This window comes from Berghia stephanieae, chromosome 11 (assembly GCF_034508935.2).
Source record: "Berghia stephanieae isolate SIO BIC M18660-M18661 chromosome 11, UCSD_Bste_1.3, whole genome shotgun sequence".
NCBI lineage: Eukaryota > Metazoa > Mollusca > Gastropoda > Nudibranchia > Aeolidiidae > Berghia > Berghia stephanieae.
In genome coordinates, this window is record NC_088370.1 from 32,830,082 (window position 1) to 32,843,550 (window position 13,469).

General features: G+C 38.2%; 1 protein-coding gene across 4 annotated transcripts in view; it reads right to left on the minus strand.

Moving 5' to 3' along the window:
* LOC144956580 (uncharacterized) overlaps nt 1-13,469 on the minus strand; it is a 40,475-nt gene that overhangs the window by 805 nt on the left and 26,201 nt on the right. For 3 of the 4 annotated variants that reach the window (XM_078887168.1, XM_078887170.1, XM_078887169.1), the window contains exons 11-13: nt 6,615-6,707; nt 5,273-5,368; nt 3,270-3,426 (exon numbers count right to left, since the gene is read on the minus strand). In XM_078887168.1, coding sequence (XP_078743294.1) covers nt 3,272-3,426; nt 5,273-5,368; nt 6,615-6,707 — 344 coding nt within the window. In that variant the 3' untranslated portion in view covers nt 3,270-3,271. The remainder of the gene's footprint in view (nt 1-3,269; nt 3,427-5,272; nt 5,369-6,614; nt 6,708-13,469) is intronic. The other variant, XM_078887171.1, reaches the window with a different exon arrangement.

Genomic DNA, 13,469 nt, shown 5'->3' on the forward strand with positions numbered 1-13,469 from the left:
CTTGTTTTAGACAGCCAGTTGGGTGATCAGTTTTTACTATGGGCCAAAAGTTACAGTCGAGTTGGTTAAACCCTCTCATTGCCAACTATGGAAAATCGTCACATTCGTTAAGAAACAACCAACACTTTTCTTATTTAAATTTCTTTTGTCTATCATAACATTTATAGAAAAAGAACAGTGTGTTGTAGAAAATGTTTTGCTAAAGAAATTATGCATCGCAAGAATTTTACTGCTATAGGAAGAGGACGAGAGACGCATGCGCACAACCAACTTGACGTTCTCTCTCTAATAACTTTTCCGCCGGTGACGCCACAGACTATGGGTGACCAGTGGCGTAGGGCCTTAAAGGCTATTAAGGCTAAGCCACAGGTCGTCATTGTCTTGATAATTTGTAATAATTTAACAATAAAAAGTCACACTTTTAATTTTCTGTTTCACAAACAATGAAATTCATTGTTGACCTGGTGTTGAAAAACCCTTACAGAGCCTCAAAACTTGAACCAATCACACCGCTTAGAATTTACTACAGCTCGAGTCATACTCGTGCCCCTGACCAATCAGTACAGCGTGTGGCTTTAAAGGTTGAGAAGGCTTCCAGCCATATTCCCACGGTACAACCAGGCGATGCATTTCACGTTTGCCGTGTGCTATGACTGTGGGCATGAAGAGGCATCTTGACTTTGAACTGAGTCATTGTGGCTTTCTTACTCGCAGCCACAAACAATGACCTAATTATTCCATTAATGGCAATCGTGTTGTACCTGTTACCCATCCCTCTTCGAGGCGTGTCAGGCATGTGATATTGAATTCCACTTGTCCCTTTTAACTTGAGTGTGAGACTGTATGTATGTTTACTGATAATTCGAGTGTTAATCTGATGTGTGCAGTGTCTGTTTTTAAAATTTTAATTAATTGCTATTATTAAGTGTGATGAATCACGTCTATTACCTGTTGACTATCAATGCCAGTTCTTTGAATAGGGAAAATAAACTTTTGATTAAAAGTCTCGGTCCCCATCATAGAGAATATAAGACTCCTAGTAGTCTGTGGTCCCCTTCAACCAAACGATTTTGTACTCACTATTAAAGACGGGAAATAGAATCGGTCATTTAATTTGATAAAGATTGGTATAGTCGTTTTCCTTGGCTTACGGTGAGAATAGAAAAGAAGAGTTTATTTTGTTTTAATTGTATTTTGTTTGGCGATAACAGCAATACAAAATTGTGTTGGACAAGAAATGGATTTACCTGTTTGAAAAATTTAACACAGAGAGCATTGAACCATCAGAAGTCTAACTTACATTTAAATATCACCACTAGATTGAAAACCGTTGGTACTGTTCACATAGGTGCACAGATTGACAGTGGCTATCGCTTATCCTTAGCCAGGCATTATTTACAAAGAACACACAAATAATTGAGTGCATCAAATCTCTCTCTCTCTCTCTCTCTCTCTCTCTCTCTCTCTCTCTCTCTCTCTCTCTCTCTCTCTCTCTCTCTCTCTCTCATATCCATAACTAAAAGATAATATTCATGCGACATCTCAAATCCAGCCCCATGCTCCTAAATGACCATGCTACGCCGCTGTGGGTGACGTCCAATCAAGGGACGCTACTCTTCCGCTAATCTCATTCCCTATTGTTTGACTGGTAAAAAATCTATTTTGTGTTAGTTGGGTGTGAAGTTTTGGGGAAAATCCTGAAAATGGCTGGGAAGGAGAGGGTTAATGGAGCAAAGAGTGAGTCACCCAAAGCGAATGCCTGACACTGAATGGTGTTTTGCAGGTCATGACACATTACAACAAGTTTTAAAATACTAGTTAGAGGAGTGTCCGCAATGTTTGGGGAAATTAGCTTGGATCGAGACGAATAGTTTGAGCGATAGAGAATGAGATTAGCGGAAGAGTAGCGTCCCTTGATTGGACGCCACCCATAGTCTGTGACGCCACCGGCGGAAAAGTTATTAGAGAGAGAACGTCATGTTGGTTGTGCGCATGCGTCTCTCGTCCTCGCTTCCGGTGAAAGCGGCTTGAGACACTTCAAAACCAAAATAACGTTCTCTCTGTAAGGTGACGTCCAATCAAGGGACGCTACTCTTCCGCTAATCTCATTCCCTATTAACGATCAAAAACCGGTCCTGTAATAAAGTCTGCAGGTGCGCTCTAAATGAATCTGGCATTAGGGTGGCCGATGGCGATTCCCAAGGTCAAATTAATGACCGATTACTAATTATACCTGGGCAGATTTTCTAAATAATCAATTAAGTCAACAGGTGATAGAATTACCATAAATATTGAAAAAAAAAAAGTTTCACAAGTTACTAGTATATCAATCTATAAAAATTAGTTTAATATTTTTTTTTAGATTTGCCACTTACTTACTTACTTATCCAAACTAGCGACCACCTGAGATCTAGCCCTTCGGTCTTGTGTCATGACGTAGAAGTTAGACGTCTTTTATAGTTGTTCCAGGTGACTATACAGTGTGTTACTGATGCTTGGATTTGGTGGGAGTGAATTAGATTTGCCACTAATTCTATGCCCGTTGGCAAATATTTAACATGGGCTACACGAAACACTGAATTGATTTATAGATCATATTATAGATGTGCTGGAGAATTAAGACTTGCCTTTAACTAAAGGCAGTGACGGTACTATCTATATACCTCAGAAAAGTGAGTGGAGCAGGCACTTATGTTGGTAACAACAAGAGATGAAGTGAGTAGAAAAGTGCCAGAAGACAATAGAGAATAATTTTTTTTTTTCGCGGCGGTGATGGGGTTTGAACCCGCGACCTTATTGGTACGACAACTCCGCCTGGCCGGTGAGAGCGTGACTCTACCGTATGAGCTATCCACGAATCCCAAAAAAAAAATTCACCCCATATACCGGAGCATACTCAATGTCTCAATTGATTCTATGTTATATGTTTGTGTTGCGAATATTGGCTATTAAGCTTAACTGCTAGCTAAATACTTCGCGTTGGTTGTGTGTGTGTGTGTGTGTGTGTGTGTGTGTGTGTGTTGGACCCGCGGTCTCCAGTAGTCGGTGAGAGAAGGCTCTAGTAATGAATGACCTGAGTTTGAAACGATTTTTTTTTGGGTTCGTGGATAGCTCATACGGTAGAGTCACGCTCTCACCGGACAGGCGGAGTTGTCGTACCAATAAGGTCGCGGGTTCAAACCCCATCACCGCTATTTAAAAAAAATTTTATTCTCTATTGTCTTCTGGCACTTTTCTACTCTCTTCATCTCTTGTTGTTATCTATATACCTTCAATTATTTGAAGAGTTAGCACCATCATTATCATTTCCATCGCCGCCAACAACATCTTTATCATCGTGGGAGCTCCCTGAATTGTCTCCGTGGGTTCCACTATCTGTCGGTGTAGGAGGCCCGTCACCATCAACGTTGGAACCTTCCCCTATTTCTGTGAAATAATGATGCGATAATAAAATAATTCTGGGTATTCTAAAACTAAAACTAGAGCCTTACAAAGTGTCTCTGTCCAACAGCAACACGTAACATGTAGGACAAGACATGACGCCTTTTAGGCGATATTACAAATTATCCGACAGACAACGGCCAGGTACTCATTTTACACCTGAGTACGGTGAGAGAATGTGAGTAAAGTGTTATTTCCTAGGCTCGAACCCAGGACCTTCCGATCCGAAAGCGAGTGTCATATTCCACATAGCCGCACAAGTTGTTTTTTTTTGTTTGTTTTGTTTTATTTTGTTTTGTTTTGTTTTTGTTTTCTGGTTGGGGGGTGTGGGGGAGGATTTACACGTAATCTTAACACATTACTCTGTCGTAACAAATATTTTTAAAATTTAGCCAGAAATCTCGATCTTCAAACATGAATCGATTAAAACGATCCCCATCTTGTTAGCCGTTTTAATTGATCGATTTTTGAAGGACGAGTTTTCTGGCCCAAATTTTTAATACAAATTGACACTTTTTTTAGGACAATAAAGATATATTATTATTATTATTATTATTATTATTATTATTATTATTATTATTATTATTATTATTATTATTATTATTATTATTATTATTATTATTATTATTATTATTATTATTATTATTATCAACGTCCCATGACTATTATTTGGGTCATCATGACTACAAATAATTAAATGACGTCACGTACCATCGCAGGCATGGAAAGGAGGCTACAGAGTTTCGTCAACAGGTGCATGCGTAAGCTACTCAAAAATAAAATGGATGGATAGAATTAAAAATGAAAAAGTATGGCAAAAAGAGCACAACAGAAACCAGTGGGAGATGAAATAGGAAGAAGGCGATGGCGGTGGATTGGACCGTGGCCTTCGTAAAGTTATGGCCTGACACTGACCAAAAAATGACGTCAAAATGCCAGTCTTTTGCCACAAAAGAAAACAAATCGTGAGTTGTATTCAATAGTTCAACCAATGAAATAACTTGTTTCCATGAGCTCTACTAACGACAACTCACTAGGCGGTGCAAAAACCAAAAAATGACGTCAAACTGCCAGTCCTTTCGCATTTCAGTGTCAGGCTATAACATAACGATGGCTACGATTGGACACACACCCTTAGAAAGAATGACTCCACTATAACAAAGAAAGTATTTGACTGGAACCCTCAGGGCAGAAGATCAAGGGGAAGGCCACAAGTAACATGGAGAAGAATTAAAGAAGCTGATATACAGAGAAACCATAAGACATGGAACGAGATAACAAAAAAATTAGCTCAGGGTCGAGAAGGATGGAAACTGTTTTTCTGTGGCCTATACCGTAGCCATCATTAACTTACAGCCAGACATTGACCAAAAAATGACGTCAAAAGACAATTCTTTGGCCACAAAAGAAAACAAACCGTGCGTTGTATTCAACTTGAGCTCTACTAAAGACTACTACACAAATCTTTAAAAAATGACGTCAAATTATCAGTCTTAGAGGCTTCTAGTGTCAGGATATCTAAGCGTAGCCATCGTTATGTTATAGCCTGACACTGAAATCCAAAAGGACTGGCAGTTTGACGTCATTATTTGGTTTTTGCACCACCTAGTGAGTTGTCGTTAGTAGAGCTCATGGAAACAAGTCATTTCATTGGTTGAACTATTGAATTCAACTCACGATTTGTTTTCTTTTGTGGCAAAAGACTGGCATTTTGACGTCGTTTTTTGGTCAGTGTCAGGACATAACTTTACGAAGGCCACGATCTAAGTTAACAATAGTTACGCCTATTCCGAGGGTGAAAAAGGCAACGATGATGATGGTGATGACGTACCCTTTGCTCCGCCTTCGAGAGACTGATCTGGGACTGAAGTAGAAGTCGATTGCTGTTTCAAAAGATGTGCTGGAGGTTTAGGCCGTCCTCTAACAACTGTGTGGGAATTTATTATAAAGATATATATTTTTTAAAAATAGGATGAAAAAAAAAAACTTGAGCTTTTATATAGAGCAATATCCACTAAACGTGCTCAAAGCGCTTTACAAGGGAACCCTGGCCAACAGCAACACATAACATGTAGGACAAGACATGACGCCTGTCAGGCGATATTACAAATGTTTGGGACAGAGACAACGCTGTTAACGGCCAGGTACTCATTTTACACCTGAGTACGGTGAGAGAATGTGAGTAAAGAACCTTCTCCAAGGACTCAACTATGCGCCGCGCGAGGCTCGAACCCAGGACCTTCCGATCCGAAAGCGAGTGTCATACCACTAGACCACATAGCCGCACACTTGAAACAATTGAAAGAAGAAAAGTATGCTTGAAAATCTTTTTAAAAAAAAGAAAATATTGAGATACTGTGTGCTTTCGGAAAGACTATATGGACCCAGCGATCGAATGACTGCTGGACACAGGGTTATTATCAAAACTCAAACTTTAACGTGCTCAAAGCGGTTTGCAAGGAGTCACTGACCAAACAGCAACATTTAACATGTAGGACGGGACATGACGCCTATTAGGCGATATTACAATATATTTTTTTGGACAGAGACAACTCTGTTAACGGCCAGGTACTCATTAAAAAAAATTGACCTTTATATAGCGCAATATCCACTAAAAGTGCTCAAAGCGCTTTACAGGGGGTCACTGGTCAACATCAACATTTAACATGTAGGACGGGACATGACGCATGTTAGGCGATATTACAAAAAAATTTTTGACAGAGACAACTTTGTTAACGGCCAGGTACTCATTTTACACCTGAATACGGTGAGAGAATGTGAGTAAAGAGCCTTTTCCAAGGACTCAACTATGCGCCGAGCGAGGCTCGAACCCAGGACCTTCCGATCCGAAAGCGAATGTCATACCACAAGACCACGACATAGCCACACAAGTTATATGTGACCCACCGTCTCTAAACGGTATTATGTCGGGATGACTCGGGGGGCATAAAAATTGAATTTATTGACAAAAACATGAAACTGAGGTTTGTTTCGATTTGTTATGTAAGAGAATGAAGAGAATTTTTCACAATGCAAAAGCTCAAAATTTGGAATTTAACTATCAATTTAATTCTAAAGTCACTTTTCGGGGTCCAATTCATCCCGACTTAATACCGTTTCGAGACGAAGGGTCACATATAAGTGACTTCTAGTTTATTCTGTTAATGACTTATCATCCGGCCCTAACTTGATCGATGCTTTTGTTGTTGTAGACACTGTCGTCATAGGTCCTGGTGGTTTGGTAGGCCGGGGCCGTCCTCTCATAACTAGTACAAGAAATAAGAGAAATCATTTAACCCTCTCCTTACCGACCGGCGAAGTGGCCGAGTGGTAAAGGCATTGTACTGTGATCCGAATGACCCGGGTTCGAGCCCCGCTTCAGGCACTTTCGTTTTTTTTTCCTTGAGCGAGATTATTAACTCCCAATTTGCTCACTTGGACAACATGGGTGATTCCTCTTGACATCAGACATCTTGTTTGATGAGTTATCTATATTCCTTCGTGGAATGCCTAGGCGACGATATCTTAGGATATAGTGGCGCAAAAGGCATAATTTTTTAATTTTTTTTTTTACCAACCATAGGAAAATTGTCACATTCATTACGATGCAACCGACAATTTTCTCATTCTGATTTCTCTTGTACATCAAAAAAATGTGAAGAAATGCTTTGATTACAGCTATAAATACAAAATACTGTGTTGTAGACATTGTTGTGCTGAACAACATTCTGTATAGAATGCACTTGTTACTATTTTTTTGTTTGTTTGGTAAGGAAAAGTCTATTTTTGTGTTGGGTGGGTGTGACTTTTTTATTTTTCAATTATTTTTTTTATTTTTTTTTATTTTTTTTTGGGGGGGGGGGAATTCTAAAAATGTCTGGTAAGAAGGGAGTTAACTCACTCCTTTCTGACCATTTTCGGGATTTTCCTCAAAACGTCATTATCACATAGCACAATATAGGGAATGAGATTAGCGGAAGAGTAGCGTCCCTTGATTGGACGTCACCTTACAGAGAGAACGTCAATTTGGTTTTGAAGTGTCTCAAGCCGCTTTCATCGGAAGCGAGGACGAGAGACGCATGCGCACAACCAACATGACGTTCTCTCTCTAATAACTTTTCTGCCGGTGACATCACAGACTATGGGTGATGTCCAATCAAGGGACGCTACTCTTCCGCTAATCTCATTCCCTATAGAATTGTAAAACTTTGACTCAAAGGGAAAAAGAACATGCTACAATATTTTATTTAGTTCTTATAACGATAACAACAATATTCTTCAAATTGTGTGATGTACAAAAGACCTCTGAATGAGAAAAATGTTGGTTGTATTGTAACGACTCTCACGATTTTCCTATTGTTGGTAAGGAGAAGGTTAGAAAATAATAATAATTTCAGCTTTTATATAGCGCAATATTCAATAAACGTCATCAGAGCGTTTTACAAAGGGTCCCTGACCAACAGTAACACGTATCATATAGAAGGAGACATGGCGCCTGTTAGGCGATTATTACTAAAAGAAATTTCTTCTGACAGACAACGCAATTAACGGTCAGGTATTTATTTCACATAGGAGTACGGTGAGAGAATGTGAGTAAAAATGACTTTTTCAAAAGACTCAACTATTAGCCGAGCGAGGCTCGAACCCAGGACCATCCGATCAGAAAGCGATTGGCATACCAACAAGTGCTGACATAGCCGCAATTCATAGTCTCAAAACGGTATGATGTTGGAATTATTTAGACTAAGATAAAAGTAGTTCTTCAAAGCCATTAGACCTGGAGTTTATCTCTGTTTCCATATCATGACTCGGACGATAGCAATTGCTTGCTACCCTTTGGATATAGGTGAAAGTGTGTGTGTGTGTGTGTGTGTGTGTGTGTGTAAATATGTGTGTATGTGTGTGCGTGAGTGCAAGGGAAGATTTACACAATTTACACCCACACATTTTCACCTATATTATTATGACAATCTAATATATATATATAACTATTCCTAAGAAAAAATACAACTTAGTACCTTTAACTAATCTTAATAGGAAAAACAAACACCCTAATAGCTTTGCTAAGACGTATAACTAACCCTAATTGAAAAAAATTCTCCGACCTCGAGCTAACCCGAATAGAATTTTTTTTTAAAACCTAGAACTGCTTTGCACTATCTTTCAATACTTCACAAATCAAATTGGCGGCCGAGAATCAAAACAATGGTCAAATTATGAAATTTTAAACTTTCACAAATCTATGAATGTTTGTTGTATAATTTTTAATGTTCGGCTATGTGGTCTAGTGGTATGACACTCGCTTTCGGATCGGAAGGTCCTGGGTTCGAGCCTCGCGCTCGGCGCATAGTTGAGTGCTTGGAAAAGGCTCTTTACTCACATTCTCTCAGGTGTAAAATGAGTACCTGGCCGTTAACAGCGTTGTCTTTGTCCGAATAATTATTATATCGCCTAACAGGCGTCATGTCCCGTCTTACATGTCAAATGTTGCTGTTGACCAGGGACTCCTTGTAAAGCGCTTTGAGCACGTTTAGTGGATATTGCGCTATATAAAAAGCTCTATTTATTTAAACTAACCCTAATAGAAAAAAATCCTCCGACCTCGAGCTAACCCTAATAGAATTTTTTTTTAAAAACCTAGAACTGCTTTGCACTATCTTTCAATACTTCACAAATCAAATTGGCGGCCGAGAATCAAAACAATGGTCAAATTATGAAAATTTAAACTTTCACAAATCTATGAATGTTTGTTTTATAATTTTTTAATGCTTCTATATGATGACAAATTGAATAAATAAACGCCTGACAAAAGGTCCACGGTGAAAATACTAATTGAAAGATATGATAGCACGAGGAGCTTTCGGAAGGTCTCCCGGAAAAAAAACACGTATTTAAATTTTTGGCCAGAAATCACGAACTTCAAATATCGATCGATTGAAATGACTTGATCTTGGAAAAAAAAACTCTCAAATCTGAGAGCTCGGAGTGAAATAGATGCCGAGAAGTAATTTAACTCTCTCCTTACCAGCTATTTTCAGGATTTTCCCCAAAACTTCACACCCAACTTACACAAAAATATATTATTTATCACTCAAGACATAATAGCAGTAAGTTTTGGAGACAAATAATTTCTTTAGCAAAACATGCTCTACAACAAACTGTTCATTTTCTTTAAATTGTATGATGTAGAAGAGAAATTTGAATAACGAATGTAACGATTTTTCTATAGTTGGTCAGGAGAGGGTTAAACGTTAAAACTATCAGAAATATGAAATTATGTCTTGTTATAATGGAGCTAAACCCCCAAACACTGTATGTAGTTCTAAAAGTTTCAAAACTAAGAAACCAAGAACATTCAAATTTGGATTAAAGCACAAAATGCGGAGAGCGGTAGCTATGAGATTTTAATATAATATAATGTTTGGTTTCTTCACAATTTAAATAATAGAGTCTACACTAAATCATAAAAGAAAGATTATGAAAAATTAAATGTAGAGTTGCCATCAAAACGAGGAATTCCTGCACTCCCGGCCATTATAAAATCACTTTGATCAGCTACACCGCAATTGAACGAACACATACCTAAAAGAAATCACATATTATTGTCAAAGAGGTAAGAAAGGAAGCTAAAGACATTTTTTTACGAAGTCTAGATTCCAAACTCATAGATTTTGGTCCAGGGTGACCTTTCGAAAGCTCCTCGTTCTAGTATTTTTTTTGCAATTTGTATTTTAACCGTGGACCTTTTGTCAGGCGTTTATTTATTCAATTTGTCATCATATAGAAGCATTTAAAAAACTCTAGAACAAACCTTGAAGATTAGTGAAAGTTTAAAATGATCTTATTTGGCCATTGTTTTGATTCTCGAACACCATTTTGATTTGTGAAGTATTGAAAGGTAGTGCAAAGCAGTCCTAGATTATTTTTTTTTCTATTTTATTAGGGTTAGCTCGAGGTCGGAGGATTTTTTTCCTATTAGGGTTAGTCATAAGTCTTAGTGAAGGTGCTAGGGTATTTGTTTTTCCTATCAGGGTTAATTAAAAGTATTAGTTTTTATTTTTCCTTAGGATTAGTTGAGGGAATATTTGGGTTGTTTCCCTTAGAACAAGGAGCTTTCGGAAGGCCTCCCCTGGTCTATCTTCTTGGTTAAGAATCAGTCCAGCAAGCTAGAATTTTTAGATTTAGATGTAGATCTACATTATGGAAAGAGCACATATCAAATGAAGAGCTCTAAGTGACCTCCCCCAAGTGACTTCGAAGATATATAAGAGAAGACTGAGTCTTGCGGGGCACTGCTGGAGACACAAGGAGGAGATTGCAAGCAGTCTTGTGCTATGGGAACCACCTGTGAGAACCAGAAGCAGAGGCAGGCAAAATAAAACTTACATTGACTGTCTGATAGATGACACAGGAATGGACAACACCCAGGAGCTGCGTACGCTTATGGAGGACAGGACAGAATGGCGAAGACTTGTGGCTCATGTTGAGCGCCCCAAGGGGCGGGCTCAGTAAGTAAGTAAAAGTACATTTTTTTACGAAGTCTAGCTTCCAAACTTCTAAATCTATAATTTGTTGAAACCATTTGGGTCTCAAGTCTCAGTTTAATTTTTCTATCTAGATTCCAAACTCATCGATCTGTTATGAGTTGCAAACAGTTCGGCCTCAGTTCACTTTTTATAGTCGTTGCGTGTAATGTGCTTCGCAAATCAGGTAGCTTAGCCCTTCGTCTCCATTAGTAGAACGGGAATACCTGCTAGTATGTTATAATTATTATTAATATTATAGTATTATCGGTGGGGGCGAAGTGGCCGAGTGGTTAAGGCATTGCACTGTGACCCGGAAGGACCCGGGTTCGAACCCCGCTTCAGCCACTTTCGTTATTTTCCTTTGGCAAGATTATTAACCTCCTTTTTGCTCACATTGGACAAAATGAGTGATGTCTGTTGACATCAGACATCTTGTTTGATGAATTATCTGTATTCCTTCGTGGAATACCTAGGCGACGTTTTCTTATGATGTTGTGGCGGAAGGGCATATATTTTTTTTTAAATATAGTATTATGAGAATATATTTATTCTACAGACTAAGGCATTTGGCCGAACCGATGTCAATTTATTTGCAGGTCTGATAACCCAAATTGTTGCAATGAAAATACTCTCAAACCAACGCAACATATTGTCCATTGCAAGAATATTGAACCAGACCTATAAACTGAGTGTGGCTCTAAGACCTATTTAACATAACATAACATATGGGATATGGCGAAATAGGATAAAATCCCTTGAATGCCCTTAATCTTAATTGTAATGCTAGAAATCTATTGATTGAAAGATTGCAATAATGATACACGTGGTAAAGGTAGTATGTCAACTTAAATGTACGCATGTATGTGTGATGGACAAACATATATCTTTAACCGTGACATGCAAAGCACACACACACACACACACACACACACACGCACACACATACATCCATACATATAGAAGATAACCATAATAAGGTAACAATGCATAATATTTACATACAAGATTGAAAGCCATGTCAATAGCAGTGCAAAAAAGTATTATTCGTCATATATAAATCTCCCATCATAAAATTCCCTGTTTACTAACACCTTGAAATAATCCATAGATTTTGCATTCTTTGTTTCAAATTTCAAACTGTTCCATTTCTGGACAATACGAATACCGAACCAGTGTTGTCTTATGTTTGTTTTTTGCATCTATTGACAAAAATTATAAACTTATAATATGTGCACGTACTTGGACCTAAACCCAAATCAATATAATATTTGCCATCATCTCATCATCATCATCATCATCATCATCATCATCATCATCATCATCATCATCATCATCGCATCATCATCATCATCATCATCATCATCATCATCATCATCATCATCATCATCATCATCACCACAACCATCACCACCACCACCATGATCATTATCATCATCATCATCATCATCATCATCATCATCATCATCATCATCATCATCATCATCATCATCATCATCATCATCATCATCATCATGATGATGATCATCATCATCATCATCATCATCATCATCATCATCATCATCATCATCATCATCATCTCATCATCATCACCATGATCATGATGATGATGATGATGATGATGATGATGATCATCATCATCATCATCATCATCATCATCATCATCATCATCATCATCATCATCATCATCATCATCATCATCATCATCATCATCATCATCATCATCATCATCACCATCATCATTATCATCATCATCATCATCATCATCATCATCATCATCATCATCATCATCATCACCACAACCATCACCACCACCACCATGATCATTATCATCATCATCATCATCATCATCATCATCATCATCATCATCATCATCATCATCATCAACATCATCATCATCGCATCATCATCATCATCATCATCATCATCATCATCATCATCATCATCATCATTATCATCATCATATCAGCCATCACTATCATCACTATAATCAACCATATCGCTATTAAAAGTGTCATCATTATTAGTAGTGGTTATATCATCAATTTACTGGTGTAAGTACCCACCAGTTTACGTGATATATTCGTGAGGCACTGCACATTTTAGCAGTCTTAGCAAATATTCGACGCTTAGAACGGGACTCGAACCATAACTTCTGGTCCAAAGGCGAGCTTCATACTACCAGATCACACTATTTGGCCAGGAGTTATACTCAGCCAATAGGATTCAATAGTCGTAACGTCACTTCCTTCCTAATGACCCATGGTAACTTAGCAACACTGGCTCTAAACTATCGGAACAATGGCGGACGCCCGTATGAAATATTTCTCCGGCTAGCATAAAAGCGTATCCAGAGGAAAAAAAAACCCCCATAAATCTGATCATGTTTTGACTTTTACACATTCTGGTCACAAGACGTATGAAAAGTTCTAGCCAGCTTGAAGAATAAAAAGTAATGATTTTCTTTGTTTAGAACCAAGATGGCCGCCGTTGCCAGGCGGCGTG